Raw genomic sequence first — 16,850 nt, forward strand, 5'->3', positions numbered from 1 at the left:
GTCTCCCTGTCCCGGCTCTTCCTCACCCAGCTTTCTCCCGCCTCCTTGCAGTGGTGGCCAGGGGCTCCTCTCCTGGCTTTCCCAGGGTCTGCAGAAAGTTGTTCCACAGCCACCGGAGAGCTCCCTGGTCCCCTTGCGGGTGGCTGCAAAGAATGCTGAGGCCAGCATCGATATGCCAGAAGTGGTGAGTCAGAGCGCCCCTTCTTGCAGGTCTTTGGGTTTCACTCTTGAGGTTTCGTTCCTTGTGGGAATCCTGGTGGTGGTGGTGGTGAAGGTGACTGTTTTTTATCTGTATTCAGACAGAGGTCCAAAGCATCAATGAAGAGGAGGAGGAACTAGGTAAATGTTTGTCACATACCCTTCCTAGGAGAGGCCCTTCATGTGTGTGGCCTGGGAAGGCTTCCAGAGCCTTTGGCGTGGAACTAGGGAGCTGCATGTCCACACATCAGGTTGTCCGGAGGCCCGGAAGTCTGGCCAAGCCTCATCTCTCTGCATTTCTCCTTTTCAGAGGTAACTGTACTTGAGCCAGAAGATCAGGCTGAAGTGCAATCCAGCACTGGCAGCAGCGCTCCAGATAGCATGTAAGCTCTCCAAGAATCTGGTCCTTCTCTGTGCTTAGATTGAAAAAGAAAGTGCAGGCAAGAAACCTCCCAAGCCGGATCTACATGGTGCTCTTTTTATCTCTGAGACAAATGCTGCTCCGTGGGCCCATGACGTCAGTGGCCGGCATGTCTGAGGCTCCTGGTGTGGGAGGCCACCCACCAACATCCGTCCAGCGCTGTAGCTGCAGGAGAGGAGGGCAAGGGGGCGGGGCCAGGGTTGGATCACTTGTGCTGGTGCTGCGAGCTGCCTCCGTTCTCAACCACGGGACTTTTCTTCTCTTTCTAGCCATGGGGTAAAAGTATTTACTTGGCTGATGGAAGGACTTGAAAAAATAATGCCTCAGCCAGAGAACAGGAAAGAAGCTGAGGTGAGTGCAAGGGAGACAAATGGTTCATTTAATTTATCCAAACCAGAAAATCAAGGACAGTTGGTCCATTTAAACAAAATCCATAGGGACTAGAAAATAATATCTTTGTAAGCCTTGGTCATAATGCGCAATGGGAATTTTTGAGCTGCAGACACAGCTCTTTCTCTGCCTGGGTGTTCAAAGAGAGATCACAAAGGCTCTGCAGATGTTCATGAATTCCAGCCCAGCCAAGAAATCAATTCAGTCAAGGGTTGTTAGTCAACACAATTTTAAACATCAGTAGAAAGCTGCCACCAGCATCTTGTAAGCAAAAAAATCATACTTACTGTATGTCTGCTACAAGTGACATTTCCATGGGGCGTGTCTTGTCCTTTAGCAACACTTACACACATGGTCAGTGTAGGTCACAAAGAGGAGGAGAATTAACTGTAACTAAAGTGTATAGTGTAGCTCTACCGGTGGGCTTGAACTGGACACCCGACATCTGCCAAGCACTCCCTCTTTGCTCTTTAAGATCACCAAGAAAGTTGAGCTTGTGCGGCTTCTATGCTTAGTTTGTAGCCAGGAAATCCTTGCTCTCCACAGGCAGGAAACTCAAGAACTCGTATTAAATATGGTTGGCAACATTTTAATGCATGTAACCTGCTGAATGGATTTTAGGGCGACAGATGTTGAGTTGTTGCATCTTTGCTATAAGCTCCCCAAAGCCCTTGAATCACAGGTGTGGGTGGTTCCTCTTGGCCATGATGGTGTTTTCTACTCTTTGGAAGGGGCTGAGATAGCACCGCAATTGGATTCTCATTTTATTCTTCTGTCTTTCTGCCCCAGGAAGTGGCTCCAGAAAGACCTGCTGAAGAAAGCGGTGAGTGGCTAACCCTGTGATACTGAAATGATGGATGGGAGGCTCACTGAATTATTTATCCCAGTTGGGATGGTGCGAGTCCTGGCTTTGTATGTGTTCTGTGGACTTTCCTGGATGGTGTCCCTGACATCACAATCAGGAATAACACAACCTCTCTCACTGGTGGCCATTTGGATCTGACAACTCATACTTCCTACAATTGCTAAGCAGAGAACTTAGTTCAGAATCTGAATAACCAGAGTAATTAAAAGACAGCACTCAAAGACATCCAGGTGCAGGAAAGTCTTGAGGGAGGCACTTCAGAGTCAGGGAGGGCATTGCAACTTGAAAGCCCAAATCAGTGGTTTCCAACCATCTCACTCCTAGTAGAATGGGAAATTGGAGAAAATCTGCACTGGAATCTCATGGAGGTGATCTGTCCCTTAAATCTACTTTGCGCTGCAGATAATTCCTTGGAATCAGAACTACCTCCAGGTTTCCTTGAGAAGGAAGGTTGGGCAAGGTGCCCCCCCCTTGAACTTGGCTGGGTGGGCTCCCTCCCCCTGCCGCCACTGCTGCCCTACTCTTGCTCCTGCTCCTTGCCTTGCCTTCAGCCTCTGGGCCTGACTCACAGAATCAGCCAGAAGGAAGAGCATGGAGGACAAGGACAAGGGCCGCGGCTGCCTCATCCAGACTTGCCTGCCTGCTTATTTGCCTTAGCAGCAAAAAGTAGCAGCTGAAGGGCTAAGGAGCTCCAGGAGGTGACACCAGTTTGCTCCCCATTGAGGATTGGGGGGAGTTCCTGATGCTGACTAAGCTCTTCAGCCTGCCTCCTCTGTTAGCGTGGAATGTCCCATTTCTACGAGAGCCTCTAACCCCTTTTTTGATACTGCAGAAAGCTGCTGGATTGAATCCCCAAACTTTGTGAGGTTGGGAAAAGGACTTCTCTCCACCTACTGTAGTTGCTGAATGGACATGACCTGCTTGGGGAAAATGTTGAATGGAAACCCCCAGTAACTGATTTTGGCCTCCAGGCCAGAAGTTCCCATATGTCTGATTTAGCAATCACTTGATTATTGTGATCTGGAAAAATTCGCCCTAAGGCAGCAACCTCACTTGCTCTGAACCACAGTGTGCATGTGCCCTGACCTGACCTCCTTTCTTCTGCCATAACCCCAGGACCTTGCCCTCATTCCCAGCCCTGGGGTGAGGCAGGCTTGCAATACCCTTCGCTGTTTCCCCCTTTTCCCCACCACTGTCAAAAGGCAGCCCAAAGACGCACAAAGCCTGTTAGACCCCGTAACCCTCTACATTCCTGCTCTGTGGAGAGTAGGAGTGGAGATGAGAGGAACCGGACTGGGATTGGAACTCAGGATCCGGGGGGGAGACCCTCAGTACAGACATTGTTACTGGTGATCGAGATCAACACACAGATATCCAGGAGGAGCTCATGTGTCAGGTTTTCACAGCGGCTACACAGAGGTGGCCTACCCTGTCAAAAAGTCAAGATGGTGGCTGAGACAGGGATCCAAGCTCTGATTGTTTTTCATATGCTGACCAGGTGGCGCTTTCATTGCACTGTCATGGCCACCATCTTGACTTTTTTGATCCACCCCCTACAGACATCCTTGCTACTTTGTGTTACCTAATGGTCCCTATCCAAAAGGAGCAGAGTGATATGAAGCTAAGGCCCTCGGTCAACATGTTGAGGGACCAGGATGCCGAGTCCTTCTAAAGCATCTGCAATTTTAACACACGTGCAACCCCTCCCCCTCAGGTTTGTCTCTGTCCCGAAAGCAGTCTGTCATACTTCAATCTGAGGTTGTCATTGCCATGTCACTTTATCACTTTTTCTATTTTATTTGTATTTTAATGATATTGGCTTTAATGATAGTTTTTAAAGTAGATGTTAAATGCATTGATTGTATACTTGTGTTGTATGCATTGCATTATTAATTATTGAAAGCCATGCTGAGTGTATACACAAACATACATAGTAACAGTAATAAATGTTGCTTTAAAATGTGCATTGTGGAGTTTAAAAAAAATGATATTGGCTTCTTGGAAGATTTTAAATTTAAAAATGGAATCTCAACACTGATGCATTCTGTTGGCTTGGTAGTATGAACAGCATTGTCCTCACTCCTCATGTGTGTAAATCATCCTCAGCCGACTCCAAAGAGCGCGACCGAGGGACATCGCAGAGCGACCCTTTCCCAGCCAGTCCTCCCAGTTCAACTGGAGCAAAGGGTGGGGCCTCATCCGACAAGCAGTCCTACCTCAGCCTCCCGCTCTTTCCCCAGAGGCCTGGAGGCGACAGGGCTCACAGGTATGGGAGCCTTCCAGAACCCCCGAGTGGGAAAGGGCCCAAGAGGCCAGCTGGACACTTGATGGGTCGCTGCCTCAGTGTGCCTGGGATTTGGAGGAGTGAGGCTTCCCAGGCAGGTTACTTTTGGCAACTGCACCAAGAGAGCCCAGCCCATCATCCATTCCTTGGCACTTTCCCAGAGTCTGATCAAGGGCACGAAGCTCATAATGGAGAAAAGATGCAGAGAATAAATGAAAAAGATTTGTTAAGATTTAATGCAAAGACGTAGGGGAAGCAAGAAAGAGGAAAGAACCCCGTTTTAAATAAGAAAATGCTTTTTTTCCCCCCTTAACTTCATACTTGCATAAAGGATCACTAGATCTGGGGGAGAGAAAATAGGCTGGTAAAAAGCCTTTGCTTTTTCCCTGGGACCAGAGAGGGCTTGAAGGAAGGAGCAGCCAAAGGACCAGTCAGGAGCAGCCACTCTTCCTGGGGAGAATCAAGAGCCTGAGCGCTATTCTTAGGAAGGACTCCAGTGATTTAGCCACGGAGTGAGACAAGAGGTGTGAACTTGCCATACTGTACCTCCTCTCAAGGCCTGGCAGGAAGGTCTCCTGGGGAGGACATTTGACTGGGAACAAGGGAGAAGCTGGAGGTGGTTCTAATAAGACCCTTCTCCCACACCAACAGTCTGTTCAAGCGGTTCCTTCAGGGACTGGAGAAAGTGATGCCCCAGCCTGTTACCAAAGCAAAGCAAAATGGGCAGGTAAGGAAGGGGGCCTTCTTGGGCGATGTGGTCAGGTTGGTTGCAACCAGAGCTATCAGCTTGCTGAGCTTGACATAGCTGGCCAAGAGAGAAGCTAAAAGATGGTTGATATGGCCAAGGTAGTTCTGTGTAGCTTAGAAGCAACTTCATGGCAGTAAGCTGATTTCTCTAATGAAGCATGGGGTGAAAAGGATCAGCTGAGCTACCAGCTCCATGAGCACCACTGTATGAGAAAAAGATCCATATTGACCCCTGTGATTCCATGAACCACCAAGGAAGTTGGCTCTTCCTCCTGGGGGAACACAAGGTCAGGCGAGTCTTGCCAGAAGGTTTTCCAAAGGCCCTGGAGAAATGATTGTTCTCTCTGCTGGTCCCGCTTTACAGTGAGTTAGCCACAGGTCCCAGCTCTGCCCTACAGGTCCCTTCAAGTCTCAAGCAGGGACCATGGATGAGGGGATAAGTAGGCATTGTGGGCTAAGGTTAGGCAAGCAGGTAATCCTAGGTTATGACTGGAGGACCAAGACTTTGCTTAGCAAAGTATCTGTCAGTCCTTCAAGGTAGGCCTGACAGGAAACCAAAACCAGAAACCTGCAAGCCTGAAAGCACTTCTCCCCTCCTTTACTTTTACTCTCCCCAAAACTAGGGAGGATCCCTTCTGAGACGCTTTCTCCACCTCCACCCCTCCTGTGGATTCAGATTTCTCTTATCAGACTGTTGTCTGGGCTGCAGCTGTCCCTTCTGCCTCCCAAGATTATTCTTGCAGCCCTTTACAGAAAAGAGGGAAGGACCCAAGAAGGAAGAGGCAAAACAGGGACTGTAACAACTTTAGCAGCAGTTTTCCCCCTAGTGCTGATCCATGCGAGCCTCTGCTGCAGTAAATGTGTCCATCACGGCCTTCTACTGGTTGCCTGGAAAGGCTAACTCAGCTGCCTCCTGGAATAAACACCAGGGAAGCGGGGAGTCTTTCCTAAATCCAGAAGCCTCTGCAGGTGCTTGCCTGGCAATTCTCCTTTTCAGGAGGGTTGCGGCCAAGGTCAGGGATGGTGATCAGTGGGCAAGGCTTGAGCCCTTATTCCAACTCGTTGTTCACCCGCCTCAGTCTTCTTCTGGCTACTAGGAGAGAGGGGTGACCCCAAGGGTCTCCATAGACTTGGGCATGGGGACTTTCCTGCCCCAGGGCAGGAAGCTGAATATTCACTTGGCTTGATGGCGCCTTGCCTCTAAATTGGAGTGGGGAAGCTCACAATATTCCTTGGATGCAGCCAATGAAAGAGGAGAGCGGGCAGTCGCTAACTACCTTCCTGCTTGTTTTTCCTTTCCCCCAGCATATGAAAAACACCGTTCGGGGCCCAGAAGAAGAAAGTAAGTCCAGTGTTGATTCCCTTTGATGCTGTTTTGTTAGGCAGCCATGACTGGCACCCAGTTCTTGTTTCTTTGAGATGGCTGGTGGCACCATCACATGGGGAGCCTACAGCCTGCTGCGCAAGAGGTCCCACTCTGCTAGCAGATAGGCAAGTGCAGCTCCTTGGGAGAAGAGCTGTGGAGATCACATGTCACAGCCATGTCTTGGCAACTACTGCATGGACTACAGGACCTTGCTTGATGGAGGTGGTGGGAACTGTAATCCAATATACCTGAAGGGTATCAGGCAGATGCATCCAAAAAAGTATTGCAGGAATGATTCCTTCCTCCAGAGCATTTGTAAGGCCAATGGAACCAAGGTGCAGGCAGGAGTTTACACAACATGTTAAGCCATAAGGGTGGCATTACGTGAACCGATCCAGTGGAGCTAACCAGGCATGGCATGAAGTGTGAACCTGGCCCTTAGTTTCCCCACTGTCTGATTTTCAATTCCATGCAAGGATGAACAACTCTTCTGAGATATCCCTGTCAAGTTGCAAGTCCCACCAATTTCCATCACCATTCAAAAAGAGAAGTTTGAGTGAGGTGGGTCTGTCTCATGCATCTATGTCTTTGCAGAAGGGCAGTGATTTTCTACTTAGTATTTGGTGATGTCCTCTAAAAAAACACTGCAGGGAGCAACCAATTGTGCTTTCTTTAATGCATTCCAACAGCCATTAAGGCCTTCCATGCATTTCTTTGGTTGCCCAGAAGAGGCCAATGCTTTTCAGTCTGGGATCTCTTTTACAACTGAGAGTGAAGCCAAGTCCGTCTGCTTGAGCAGCACCAGTTCATTTACCTGTGAGGATTATACTTGGAATGTGCCAGACTTTTCTCCTTTCTTCCAGCCCAAGGAGTTCATGGTCATCTAATTTCCCTCCCTTCTCCTTTTGTTTCAGCGAGCAAAGGGGCTTAGCACCCCTGAAACAAATGGACATGGACAGTTTTGGAGATCTCTTTTCACAAACCAAGTGAAGCCAGCCTGACTTGGGGGCGCATATTGAATCATGAATCATGAAAAAACAGAGTTCAGAGGGTTTCTCTTCCTAAATTAAATAAAGTAAATCTTACAGCAGACTTTGAACTTTAGATGGTTTTCTTGGTTACAAGTACATGAAAAGAGCAATCCATGGAGAACTGGGGACAGTGGCCTTAGAGATCATTTCTCCTCCTGAATGTCCTCTTAGCCAGAGGTCATGTGCCCTGGCTAAAGCCACACTGAATAGAAGGAATGCTTTGCAACCCTGTGCTCCAGCTTGTGGGCACTTAGGGTTAAGTGCCTCTGCTTGAAAGCTGAACGTGGCTGTGCCTCAAAAGTTTATAGTGAGAACTGCTAATTTGCTGGCTTGTTTGGATGAAATTAGCTTTAATCAATGCTTGAATCTGCATTTTTTAAAAACTGTACTATTGACTGTGTCCAGGCTTGGTCCTTCTATGCTCCACGTAGACCTGACTTCTGAGTTCTGGCAGAGCTGCAGCTGGAGTAAGCCAGCGGTTGTTCTGCATCTTCCCCGCGTGCCCATCAGCCGCAGTCCTGCTGGAACAAAGGAGGCTGCGTCCCGTCTAGTGTCATGACAATATTGGCCGTGTTCACACAATACTGTTAACTTAGTTATCAAATTGATCCTTGTGGGGGGCATGCACTCAGTACAATAAAACCTACACTAACTGAACAGGCTGGGATACATAGCTAGGTACAAAAATTAATCAAGATTAAAACCAATCAAAGTTAGCATGTTAACTTATCTAATCATGTGTGAACACAGTCTATTGTTGGTCATGCATAGTAAAATCAGTGGTGGTACCCCAAGCTTAACATCAATTTCTCTGTACTGCAAAATCAGCCAAAGGATAGAATCCATAGGACTCCCATCTTGCACTACCCTCCCAAACTCAACACCACTTTCCCTACCTGACATGGATCTGACAACATTGTTCTCTTTGGGGCTAACTGAGGTTCATGAGGGAAATCAATTAGTGTGACAAGGCAAAGTAGAGACACCCCCCACCACCAACCAACCAACCAACCAAGAAGTTGGCAGGAAACAGGACTCTAATAGCTCTAAGACAGCTCTCCTTTATTAGTCCTTTATCCTTTATCAGGAAAACAAAAACATCCTAAGGGCCAGGAAGCCTTATTTAAGGGGCCAAGATGTGCATTGTGATTTACTGTCTGCCCCTTCTGTATTGAAGCACCTTCAGCAGGTGTAGTGGTAGTCTTGGCCCGGTGATGGAGATGGAGCTTTCCACTCTGAGGCTGTATTGTCTCCTGGAGGGTCCAGAATATGGAACTGGCTGACCCTCCTGCTCACCCAAGTCTTCTGCCACACACTGGAAAGTCCAGGGGCAGCATGACACTTGCTCAGTCTTGCCAGCGTGGGTTGCAAACCGTTTTCAGACCAGACAAGTGCGTATGCAGAGAGGCACGAGGGCACCAGATATCACCACAGGGCCCGCCTGCCTGCTGGGCCCAGCCATGATGGTGGGAGTCTCCCACCTCCTGAGACCCTGGGGCCTTGTGGGCCCTTGACAGTCTTGGTTAAGACTCCTCCAGAAGTTATTACTCAAAGGCTATTTTAATGTGACAGGCAAAAAAAAAAAATGCAGTACATTAACTGTGTTTCATTTTAATTAAAGGTAGATGCAAATAAAATGCAATCAGTTTGATTTTTGCTCTGGCACACCCCCAGGTTTTTGGCATGCAGTGCTCATCCTACTTTGCACGCCCCTGGGGGCAGGGGACTGAAAATCCACAGGGCAAGTTAGCAAGCGCCCTGGGGGCTATGCCTTTCCTAAACGCACATCTATATGAACATCATAGGACTATTCCCCCCTATTGTTTTGGCAAGCTGTCCCACTGAGAATGAGGCAATAAGCAGAGCCGGGGAGAAGTGTTCCTTCAGGAGATCATCTGACTGTCCTCCTGAGGGAGAGAGAACCATCATACCCCTATTCTTTCTGTAGATGTAGCATTCTGCTGCGGAGAATGGGAGCTGGAGTCTACTACCGCATTACAGAGGTTGCTGAAAATCAGGAGGAGTCTGGTAGCACCTTCATGGACTAACAAGTTTTATGAAAAGGCAGAAGCTTTCATGAGCTGCAGTCCCTTCATTAGATGCATATGTGAGGTGTTCCAAGCTCCTGGTTTGGGGCAACTATAGACTAGCAGAGCTCTCTTCCTGCAATGTCTACCAAAGTTTGCAGTGACTGTGCCCATTGTAAAGTCAAAAGATGTGCACACCACCTGCTCAGACTCCATAGGTGATCTGAAAAGCAGGATCTGCCAACAGGAGCTGGGAAGCCAGGAAAAGCTGGGGGGGGGGGGGTGTCTTTCAGTTGGCATTTTGAGCCCCTGGCCATTTCTTCCACCATTTCTTTCCATTTTATGTGGCCATTTGAGATCTTCCTTGCTTGGGTCCTCATGCTCTTTTTTTGCCCCCTGCTCTTGTTCTCTCTTTCGCTCCATGGCACATGCTAGTCTGCCATTTCTAGAGCCCATCCTCAGTTAGGACAACATCTGCAGCAGGACCCTGCCATGTGGGACCTGCCTGCCTGGAGTGGGAGTTTCTGTGAATGTAAAGAGTAGCCCCAGTGCTTTCCTGCACCTAACTTCACCTCCAGATCTGAGGAAAGTGTTCTCCAAAAGAATCGATGTCATAAGAAAATTGCTAACCTTTAAGTTGCCACAGGTTTCTCAACAGCTGGGATAACACTTCACCCTAAACACTCTCAGTCCAAAGCCAATCAAGTTTCATTACTGTTGCATCAGGCCTCGACCATCATGCTAATCTGGTCAAGGCTCCTTAACCTGATGAGCTCTAGCAGAGAGTCCCGGAGTGAAGGGCCACGGTTGTTCAACCACTTTACATCTCCATCCGTTTTTGGTGGAGAGCTGAATGAGCATACAGGGCCGGGGTCCTGTCTCTGACTGACTGGTCCGATGTTCTCAATGACCAGTGCGTCTGATTCATAACTGGCTCCTAGATGCTTGATTGAGGCTGAACGTGTCCCTCTCTCACCCCAGTGCCATTTCTGCTGTTGGGTTTGCCCAACATGTTGAATCCTAAACTGACCCAGCTGGGCCAAAACAGCAACTACAGCCAATTGTGGCCCTGGAAAAGGACAGTCCTGGAGCAGCCAGGGCCAGCTGTTTGCGACCTTTGTGAAGATTTCCCGCTTGGCACTAACTTGGTGCCGCTTGCTTTGCTCGGCTGGATGGAGCTCCCCTGCAGTGAACTGAACTGCTCCCCAGAATCGTTGCTGGGACTGCAGGAGCACCCAGCAGGGAACATTTGCAGTTCCAGCCAGGGTTCGAGAGTCAGGAATGCTCCCCGCTGATGAGTAGCAACACCACCTTCTTTATGGCCTCAGCAGGCTTATTTAGGGTGACTAATTCCCTTCTGGAGAGGGGCTGTTGTGACCAGTTTGCACAGCCCTTCGCTGAAAAAGTTGCTCAGGTTCGCCAGAGAGTCCTTAGTGGTGACTGGGGTATCATCTTGTGATGTTATCTGGAACTTTTTTTGGTCTATGACCTCCAAGGAAGGGGCCAGGTGATGTCAAGGTTGTCATCTGCCCCCTGCTTTTTGGAAACCTGCCTGTCCTGGCTATTGTAAGGAACAGGCAGAGAAGTAGCCCCTTGGATTTGGGAGACTGACAATGGGAGGGGCAGTTTCCAGCAGCCTTGTGGAGGCTGAGGTATGCCCCCTTCTGAGGAGGTTGCCCCTGGATCCAGGAACCTTAAATCACTAGTATGCCCAACCTTCCCTTTCTAGGGTTGAGACCGCAGTGGCAGACCAGCTGTGCAGCATCCAGATGAAATGGATTATCTGGACCCTTTTTAGTTTGGTTTCAGTCTGGACATGTGACATGGCACGCCTTGCTGACTTTCGTCAGGTCTTAGGTGAGGGGCTGTAGGGAGGATGCTGTCGATATCCTACCCCAGCACCTGGAGGCTGCGGTGCTTGGATGGGAGAAGACAGGCTGAAGTAAGGTGGAGCTGCTATTTGTGCATCAGGGCTCTCTGTGGTTGCCTCTCTGGATGGACAAGTGCTGTCCATGAAGGAGCAAGTTCGCTCTTGTAAAATGGCTGCTGCGGTGGGCAGGTCTGTTTTCGAAAATCAAACTGGTGAAGTTGCTTCCCACCAACTTTCTGGATGCCAGCTGGCCTCTTACCTCAGCTTACCTTTACTTCTTTCTTTTTTTCTGGACTGTGAACACATTTTCAAGCAAGCTGTCATACTCACTGGCCATTTTTATGTTCTATATATAAATGGGTAGAACATCTCCACAAGGAACCTGTGGAGCCTGGAGATTACAAGGATAGTACTTTGCTTTCCACCATATCATCTTCCCAGTTATTTTACTTTTTTAATGAAAACCATCTACAATTATTACATTTAGTAGCGGTTGGGAGCCTGTGTAGGCATCCACAGGCCATGCATTGTCTACCTCTGATTCTCAGTTGTTCAAATAGGTCCTAATTTATTATTTACTATATTGTATGTATAGCCCATCCTTTGTCTAGGGCATTCAAGTACACCAATGTTTTCAATCATTTGCATCTTAAGTCCTACCACTCATTCTATCAGAGGACCAAGGTGCCACCATGATTGAAACAAAAAGGCCAGTTTTTCCCAGAAGAATGTTCTGGTTTACAAACATACTGGTATTATAGTTATCCTTACTCTGTGTCCTGTCAGAGTACTTTTGAGTCCCACCTGAGGTAAATGTACCAACAGTAGAGACCCACTGATAATGGCTTTGCTTCTCCTCATCCGACCTTTACAACAACCCTGCAAAATAGGTCAGAGATAGGGGTTTGTCCAGGAAGATTCATGACTGAATAGAATTGGAGGCTGGGTCTCTCTGGAAGAAGATGTGTTGTAGGCAGGCAAGAGATTTGTTCCCAAGAAAACTCCTGTGACAGGGACCTAATGTGAAAGTCCTCCATCCAAGAGCCCCCCGCCCCCAGCCAAGAGAAAGACACACAGGCATTCAGGTGATTTCTGAATCTCTTGAGCCTAAATACCTATCTGGGTTGTTTAAAAAGCAAGAGAAGGAGTCTGAATTAGGCTTGGCTATTTAGTCTGGAACAAGAAGAATTCCATGTCCCTGTTGGTGGAAATTGACACCACTTCCTTTCCTAAAGCTATTTAAGAAGCCATTTCTCCCCCTGCCTCTGTAAAATCCAGTTTTACCTTTTAGCCTTGCTTTTTTTTTGCTTTTTCTTCAGCCTGTACCTTTTCCAACCAGAGGGATGCAGAAGGAGATGGTGAGATCCAGGAGGAAGTGAGGTGCTGGTCCTATCCAGCTGAGTGTCATCTGGGCTCTCCCCCCAGCCCAGGGAGGAGGCAGCATGGAGGCAAGCAGGAAGGAAAGAGGTAGGAGCTAAGGAAGGTCCTTCAGGGCAGATGGCTAGCCAGCTGACTAGGAGATGATGGGAGAACTGTGGCCACAGAAGCCAAGCCCTTGTTTGGTGGGGGGGAGAGAGGGGCTGGGGGACTGGAGAGTGCCTGCTTAGAAAAGGCTGGATGGGATGGTGCAGGAAAGGGTTCCCAAATTCTCCAGAGCATTTTTTCTGAACTGCAGACTCTTCTTGCTTCTTCCACTGACATGAGTAGATCCTTCAAGAAAGGACCAAAACAGCAAAGGGTCGAGCTATGCAGTTCGTTGGGGAAACCCATGTGGTTAGTGATGAAGGTGCTGGAGTAGGAGTAGGGAGGCCCAGGTTCTAGTCCTTCTCAGCCATAGAAGCTCCCTGGGGGACTTTGGGCCATTGTAATGGGCAGAAGGAATAACCTTGAGGAGCAGGAGGAAGAGCCACTACCAAAACAATGGTCAGATAAAAGCAATCTGAGTCCAGGGCAGAAATGTGATTTGAGAAAGTACCTGAACCTGACCCTCCCTAGTTCTCATGAAGATAAAGGGAGGGAGGGGGAAGTGCATTTAGACTTGCATGACTGTTACTATAACCCTATAATAAAAGTAGTATTAGCATGCATGACTTTGGTTTCCTACTCTGATCTATTTTGAAGGGCTGACACTCTCTCAGTTCAAGAGCCAGAGTTTGGTAGTGATTAAGGTGTCAGACTCAGACCAGAGACTCTTGGGTTCTAGTCCCCCCTCATCCATTGGGGGGGGGGACTTAGGCAAGTCCCTCCCTCTCAGCCCCAGAGCCAGGGTGGTTCAATGGTGAAGATGATGGACTAGGAGTGGGGAGACCCAGGTTCCAGGCAGCCCTCGGGCACAGAAGCTCCCTGGGTGACTGCGGGCCGGGGCCTCCTTCTCAGCCCAGCAGCCAGTGCGTGGTGGTGGTGGAAGCGCTGGGCTGGAGTGGTTCTCGTCCTTCCTTTGGCCCAAAAGCTGGGACTGCCCTCTCAGCCCAAGCCACTTCACAGGAGAGCTGTTACGGGGACAAGTAAGAGGAGGGGGGCACTATGTGTGCCCCTGAGCTCCTGCAGAAAAGAGGGGGTGGAAATCGAATGAATAAAGAAACTGTGATGGAAACGATCCCCTTTCCAGACTGGGGGGGGAGGGCAGCCCTGGCCCTGGCAGAGCAGCAGATGCTTCCTTTGGAAAGAGCTTCTGTCCTTTTGATTTCCCTGCTGAGCTGCAATCTCTGTGATCTCTTCTGCCAGGGCTGACTCAGACAACTGTGTTTTAAAGCACGATCAGAGACTTTATTCCCATCTCCATAACTTTATGTAGAACCTGTCAGAGTACCTGTGATCCAAAGTCTCTTTTGCATTCAGAGTTAGAGGTCAGAAGATCAGCCTTTTTTCTGGAGATCACATCCATCATCAAACATACAGTATGTGAAAAAGAAGTCATTTTCTTCAACCGATATTAATGCTTCACGGAAGCTCAAAGTAATTGTGTTTCTACAAGCATATCTTCAGGCATTTGTTGCAATAATAGAAATTAAATACTCACTAAACCTTTTGACTGCCCCGGAGAGGGCAGATGGTCACATTGTAACTGAGAAAGAGAAGTGACAGAGGCCTCACCCTTGGATCATACCCGCATTTGTTTTAGAAGTTACCAAAGGGCCACGTCCAATGCAGCAGACTCCGAAGGAGGCTTCTATTAGCGTAATGTTTCTGAGGGCTTGACAATTATGTGTGGTGCTTAGTAACCAGTCAGAGCCTCCTGGTGACCTGCTTTCCTTCCTAGCAACTGTTCTCTGCTCCTGGAGACAGCAGGCCTTTGGTCCCTAAGCGCCACTCGGCTGCAGGGTGGGTGGACGGGGTGCACGTCCTACAGAGCAGCCAGTCCGATTAAAGAGGAAAAAGGATGGGCCGTTAAACTGGATGCATCCAAAAATATCAGAGTGGCAAAATTCCGGCTCTTGAAGCTGTTGCAGATTGTTGTAGCACAATCAGACAGGGAGGCTTTTAGAAGGACAGAGCTAATCTCAAGGGTGGATGGAAGTGTGAGATGAGGTGCTGTTCCCTTGGAAATGTGATCCAAGTAGGTGAGTAGGTGAGCCTTCAGCTCTTCTTCCTTGTTCTACTTTTTTTCTGTGATGCTTCTCATTATAAATTCAGCTGAGCTCACTTGATGTCGAGCTCATGAGTCAAAGGTGCTCGCTTAAGTCCAGATTCTGGAAAAGTAGTAAAAGGTGGCTGGGCATTCAGTGGGGAAGAGCACGCCTTTCTTTATTTCTTATGAACAATACACCTGCCATTATGACGGGGGAAGCACAATTTTCATGCATTGTGAGAAGGCCTGATATACGAAGCCCAAGGTGTCTGATGCTTCCTGAATGTCTTTGCATAGAGATTTCCGTGACAAATCTCCTTCAACATCCATGGGATTTCCCTCTGGCAGGCGAGGCACCTGTGCAAGAGAACGAGAGAGGGAGAGACGCACCTGCTGTAGGGGAGAGAAAGCTGTGTGGCTCTCCTCCTCTTGGTCCCATCTTGCTTCTGTTTCTTTCTTGTGTCAGAATGTAACACAAGAGGCAGGGAGGCATTTTGTGCACACCCACAGCTTCCCATGTGCAGATGCGAAATGTGTCTCCCACCCTGGTTTATTCATCTGTCTTTTATATTTGATTTATACCACATCTTTCTGCTGTGGAAAGTGGGCAGCTCACCTGGATGGCCACTAGGCTTGCAACTTAGGGAAGCTTAATTGCCCAGGTGGGTAAACTTCATTGTGGTGCCAGGAGTGGGCACTAGGGATGGTATTCAGGTAATTGTGGGCTGTGGTACCCTCCCTCTGAAGGCTAACACAAGTGATGCGAATGCTGCAATCGGATCCAGAGGGCCCTGGATTGCAGGATTCCTTTGTAACTTTCCATTCCACCTTATCCTGATGACTTAACTTCTGTCCTAGGGAGGCATCAAATGGCGACGCATTGGGGGAGCCGGCTTCAGAGAAAGCGGAGGCAGAGGGTGTCATCGCAGTCCCCTTGATTCAGGTTGGGGGCTATTTATGTGTTTGTTTACCTGTGCTCTCAGTAATTGGTTTCATGGTAATAAAACTGCTCTTATTGTGAGGAAATGTTTCCTAACACTCAGCTGAAATGGGCTTTCCTGTAACTGAAGTTTTTTTATTACCTATTCTACAGAATAACAATACTATATTATGTGAATGCTACCACTCCTCCTCCTCCTCCCGTTCTGTGTGACATCCTCTCAGGCACTGGAAGAGTGGTATAACATTCTGCCCCCCCAGCCCCATCTCCCAGTTTTCTGTTCCTGGGGCTAGACATTCCCAGTGCCTCCAGTCATTCTTCACGGACTTAGTTTCTACTCCCTGGTCACCCTTATTGTCTTTCTCTGAACCTGTTCCAATTTCTCTGAATCCTGAATCAGAACTAGACACAGCACTTGAGGTGGGCCTGACCAAAGTGGATTAAAATGGAACAGTCACTGCCTGTGATTTGGAAACTATGCACCGGTGACGCAGCCTAAAGTTGCTTTTTCTTTCTTCTTCTTTTTACAGATGAATATGAATGCTGCTGATTCATATTCAGTTTTCAGTCAACTATAATTCCAAAACCATTTTCACATGGACTATTGCCAAGCTACATATCCCCTGTGATACATCTGTCCATTTGATTTATTTTTCCTAAATGAAGAACTTCACATTTGCCTCCTTTAAATTTCATTCTATTAATTTCAGCTCATTTCTCTATGCGATAAAGATCATCTTGAATGTTTATTCTGCCTTTTAGGGGTTCCGATAGGTCCTCCATTTTGTGCCTTCTGCAGATCTTAGAAGCGTTCCCTCTGTCTTTTCTTCCAAGCCTTTAACAAACATTTTGAGGAGTAGAGGATCCAGGACAGATCCTCGGGGCACCTCTCAGTTTCTTAGATTTAGCAGGGTCAGTCAGGACGGTACTGAGATAAAATGCAAAGCAAGATACTGCTTTGGGGAATCGAAAGGACACAGCCTCCTTCATCGCCACCTTACTGGACCTCTCAGGTTGATAAAGAATTGTCGAAGGGAATTCTTTAAGCCTGGTTGGGAAGCCAGCTGTTTTGGGTTGATGGGATGCTTTTCCATGTTAACGTTCTCTAGAATAATGTTTGTTTGTTTTTAAATGAAGAAAGAA

The 16,850-nt window shown here is 48.2% G+C and overlaps 1 protein-coding gene across 1 annotated transcript; it reads left to right on the forward strand.

Annotated features, from left to right (window-relative positions):
* The first annotated feature begins 826 nt into the window (after positions 1–826).
* Positions 827–7,357, forward strand: LOC148216569 (uncharacterized). Its single transcript, XM_088135528.1, has 6 exons — positions 827–970; positions 1,799–1,832; positions 3,981–4,140; positions 4,810–4,885; positions 6,211–6,247; positions 7,186–7,357. The coding sequence occupies exons 1-6, from the start codon at positions 917–919 to the stop codon at positions 7,200–7,202; spliced, it is 378 nt and encodes a 125-aa protein (XP_087991654.1). The 5' UTR covers positions 827–916; the 3' UTR covers positions 7,203–7,357.
* Positions 7,358–16,850: the final 9,493 nt, after the last annotated feature.

Source organism: Python bivittatus, unplaced genomic scaffold, assembly GCF_059951505.1.
Source record: "Python bivittatus isolate LINGU-HERP-01145 unplaced genomic scaffold, Pbiv_v1 ctg000170_np1212, whole genome shotgun sequence".
NCBI classification, from domain to species: domain Eukaryota; kingdom Metazoa; phylum Chordata; class Lepidosauria; order Squamata; family Pythonidae; genus Python; species Python bivittatus.

Coding starts and splice junctions, on each gene's coding strand:
- LOC148216569 (XM_088135528.1), top strand. CDS start 917: ATGGAAGGACTTGAAAAAATAATGCCTCAGCCAGAGAACAGGAAAGAA. Junction 1,833..3,980: donor AAGACCTGCTGAAGAAAGCG/GTGAGTGGCTAA, acceptor AATCATCCTCAG/CCGACTCCAAAGAGCGCGAC. Junction 4,886..6,210: donor AAGCAAAGCAAAATGGGCAG/GTAAGGAAGGGG, acceptor CCTTTCCCCCAG/CATATGAAAAACACCGTTCG.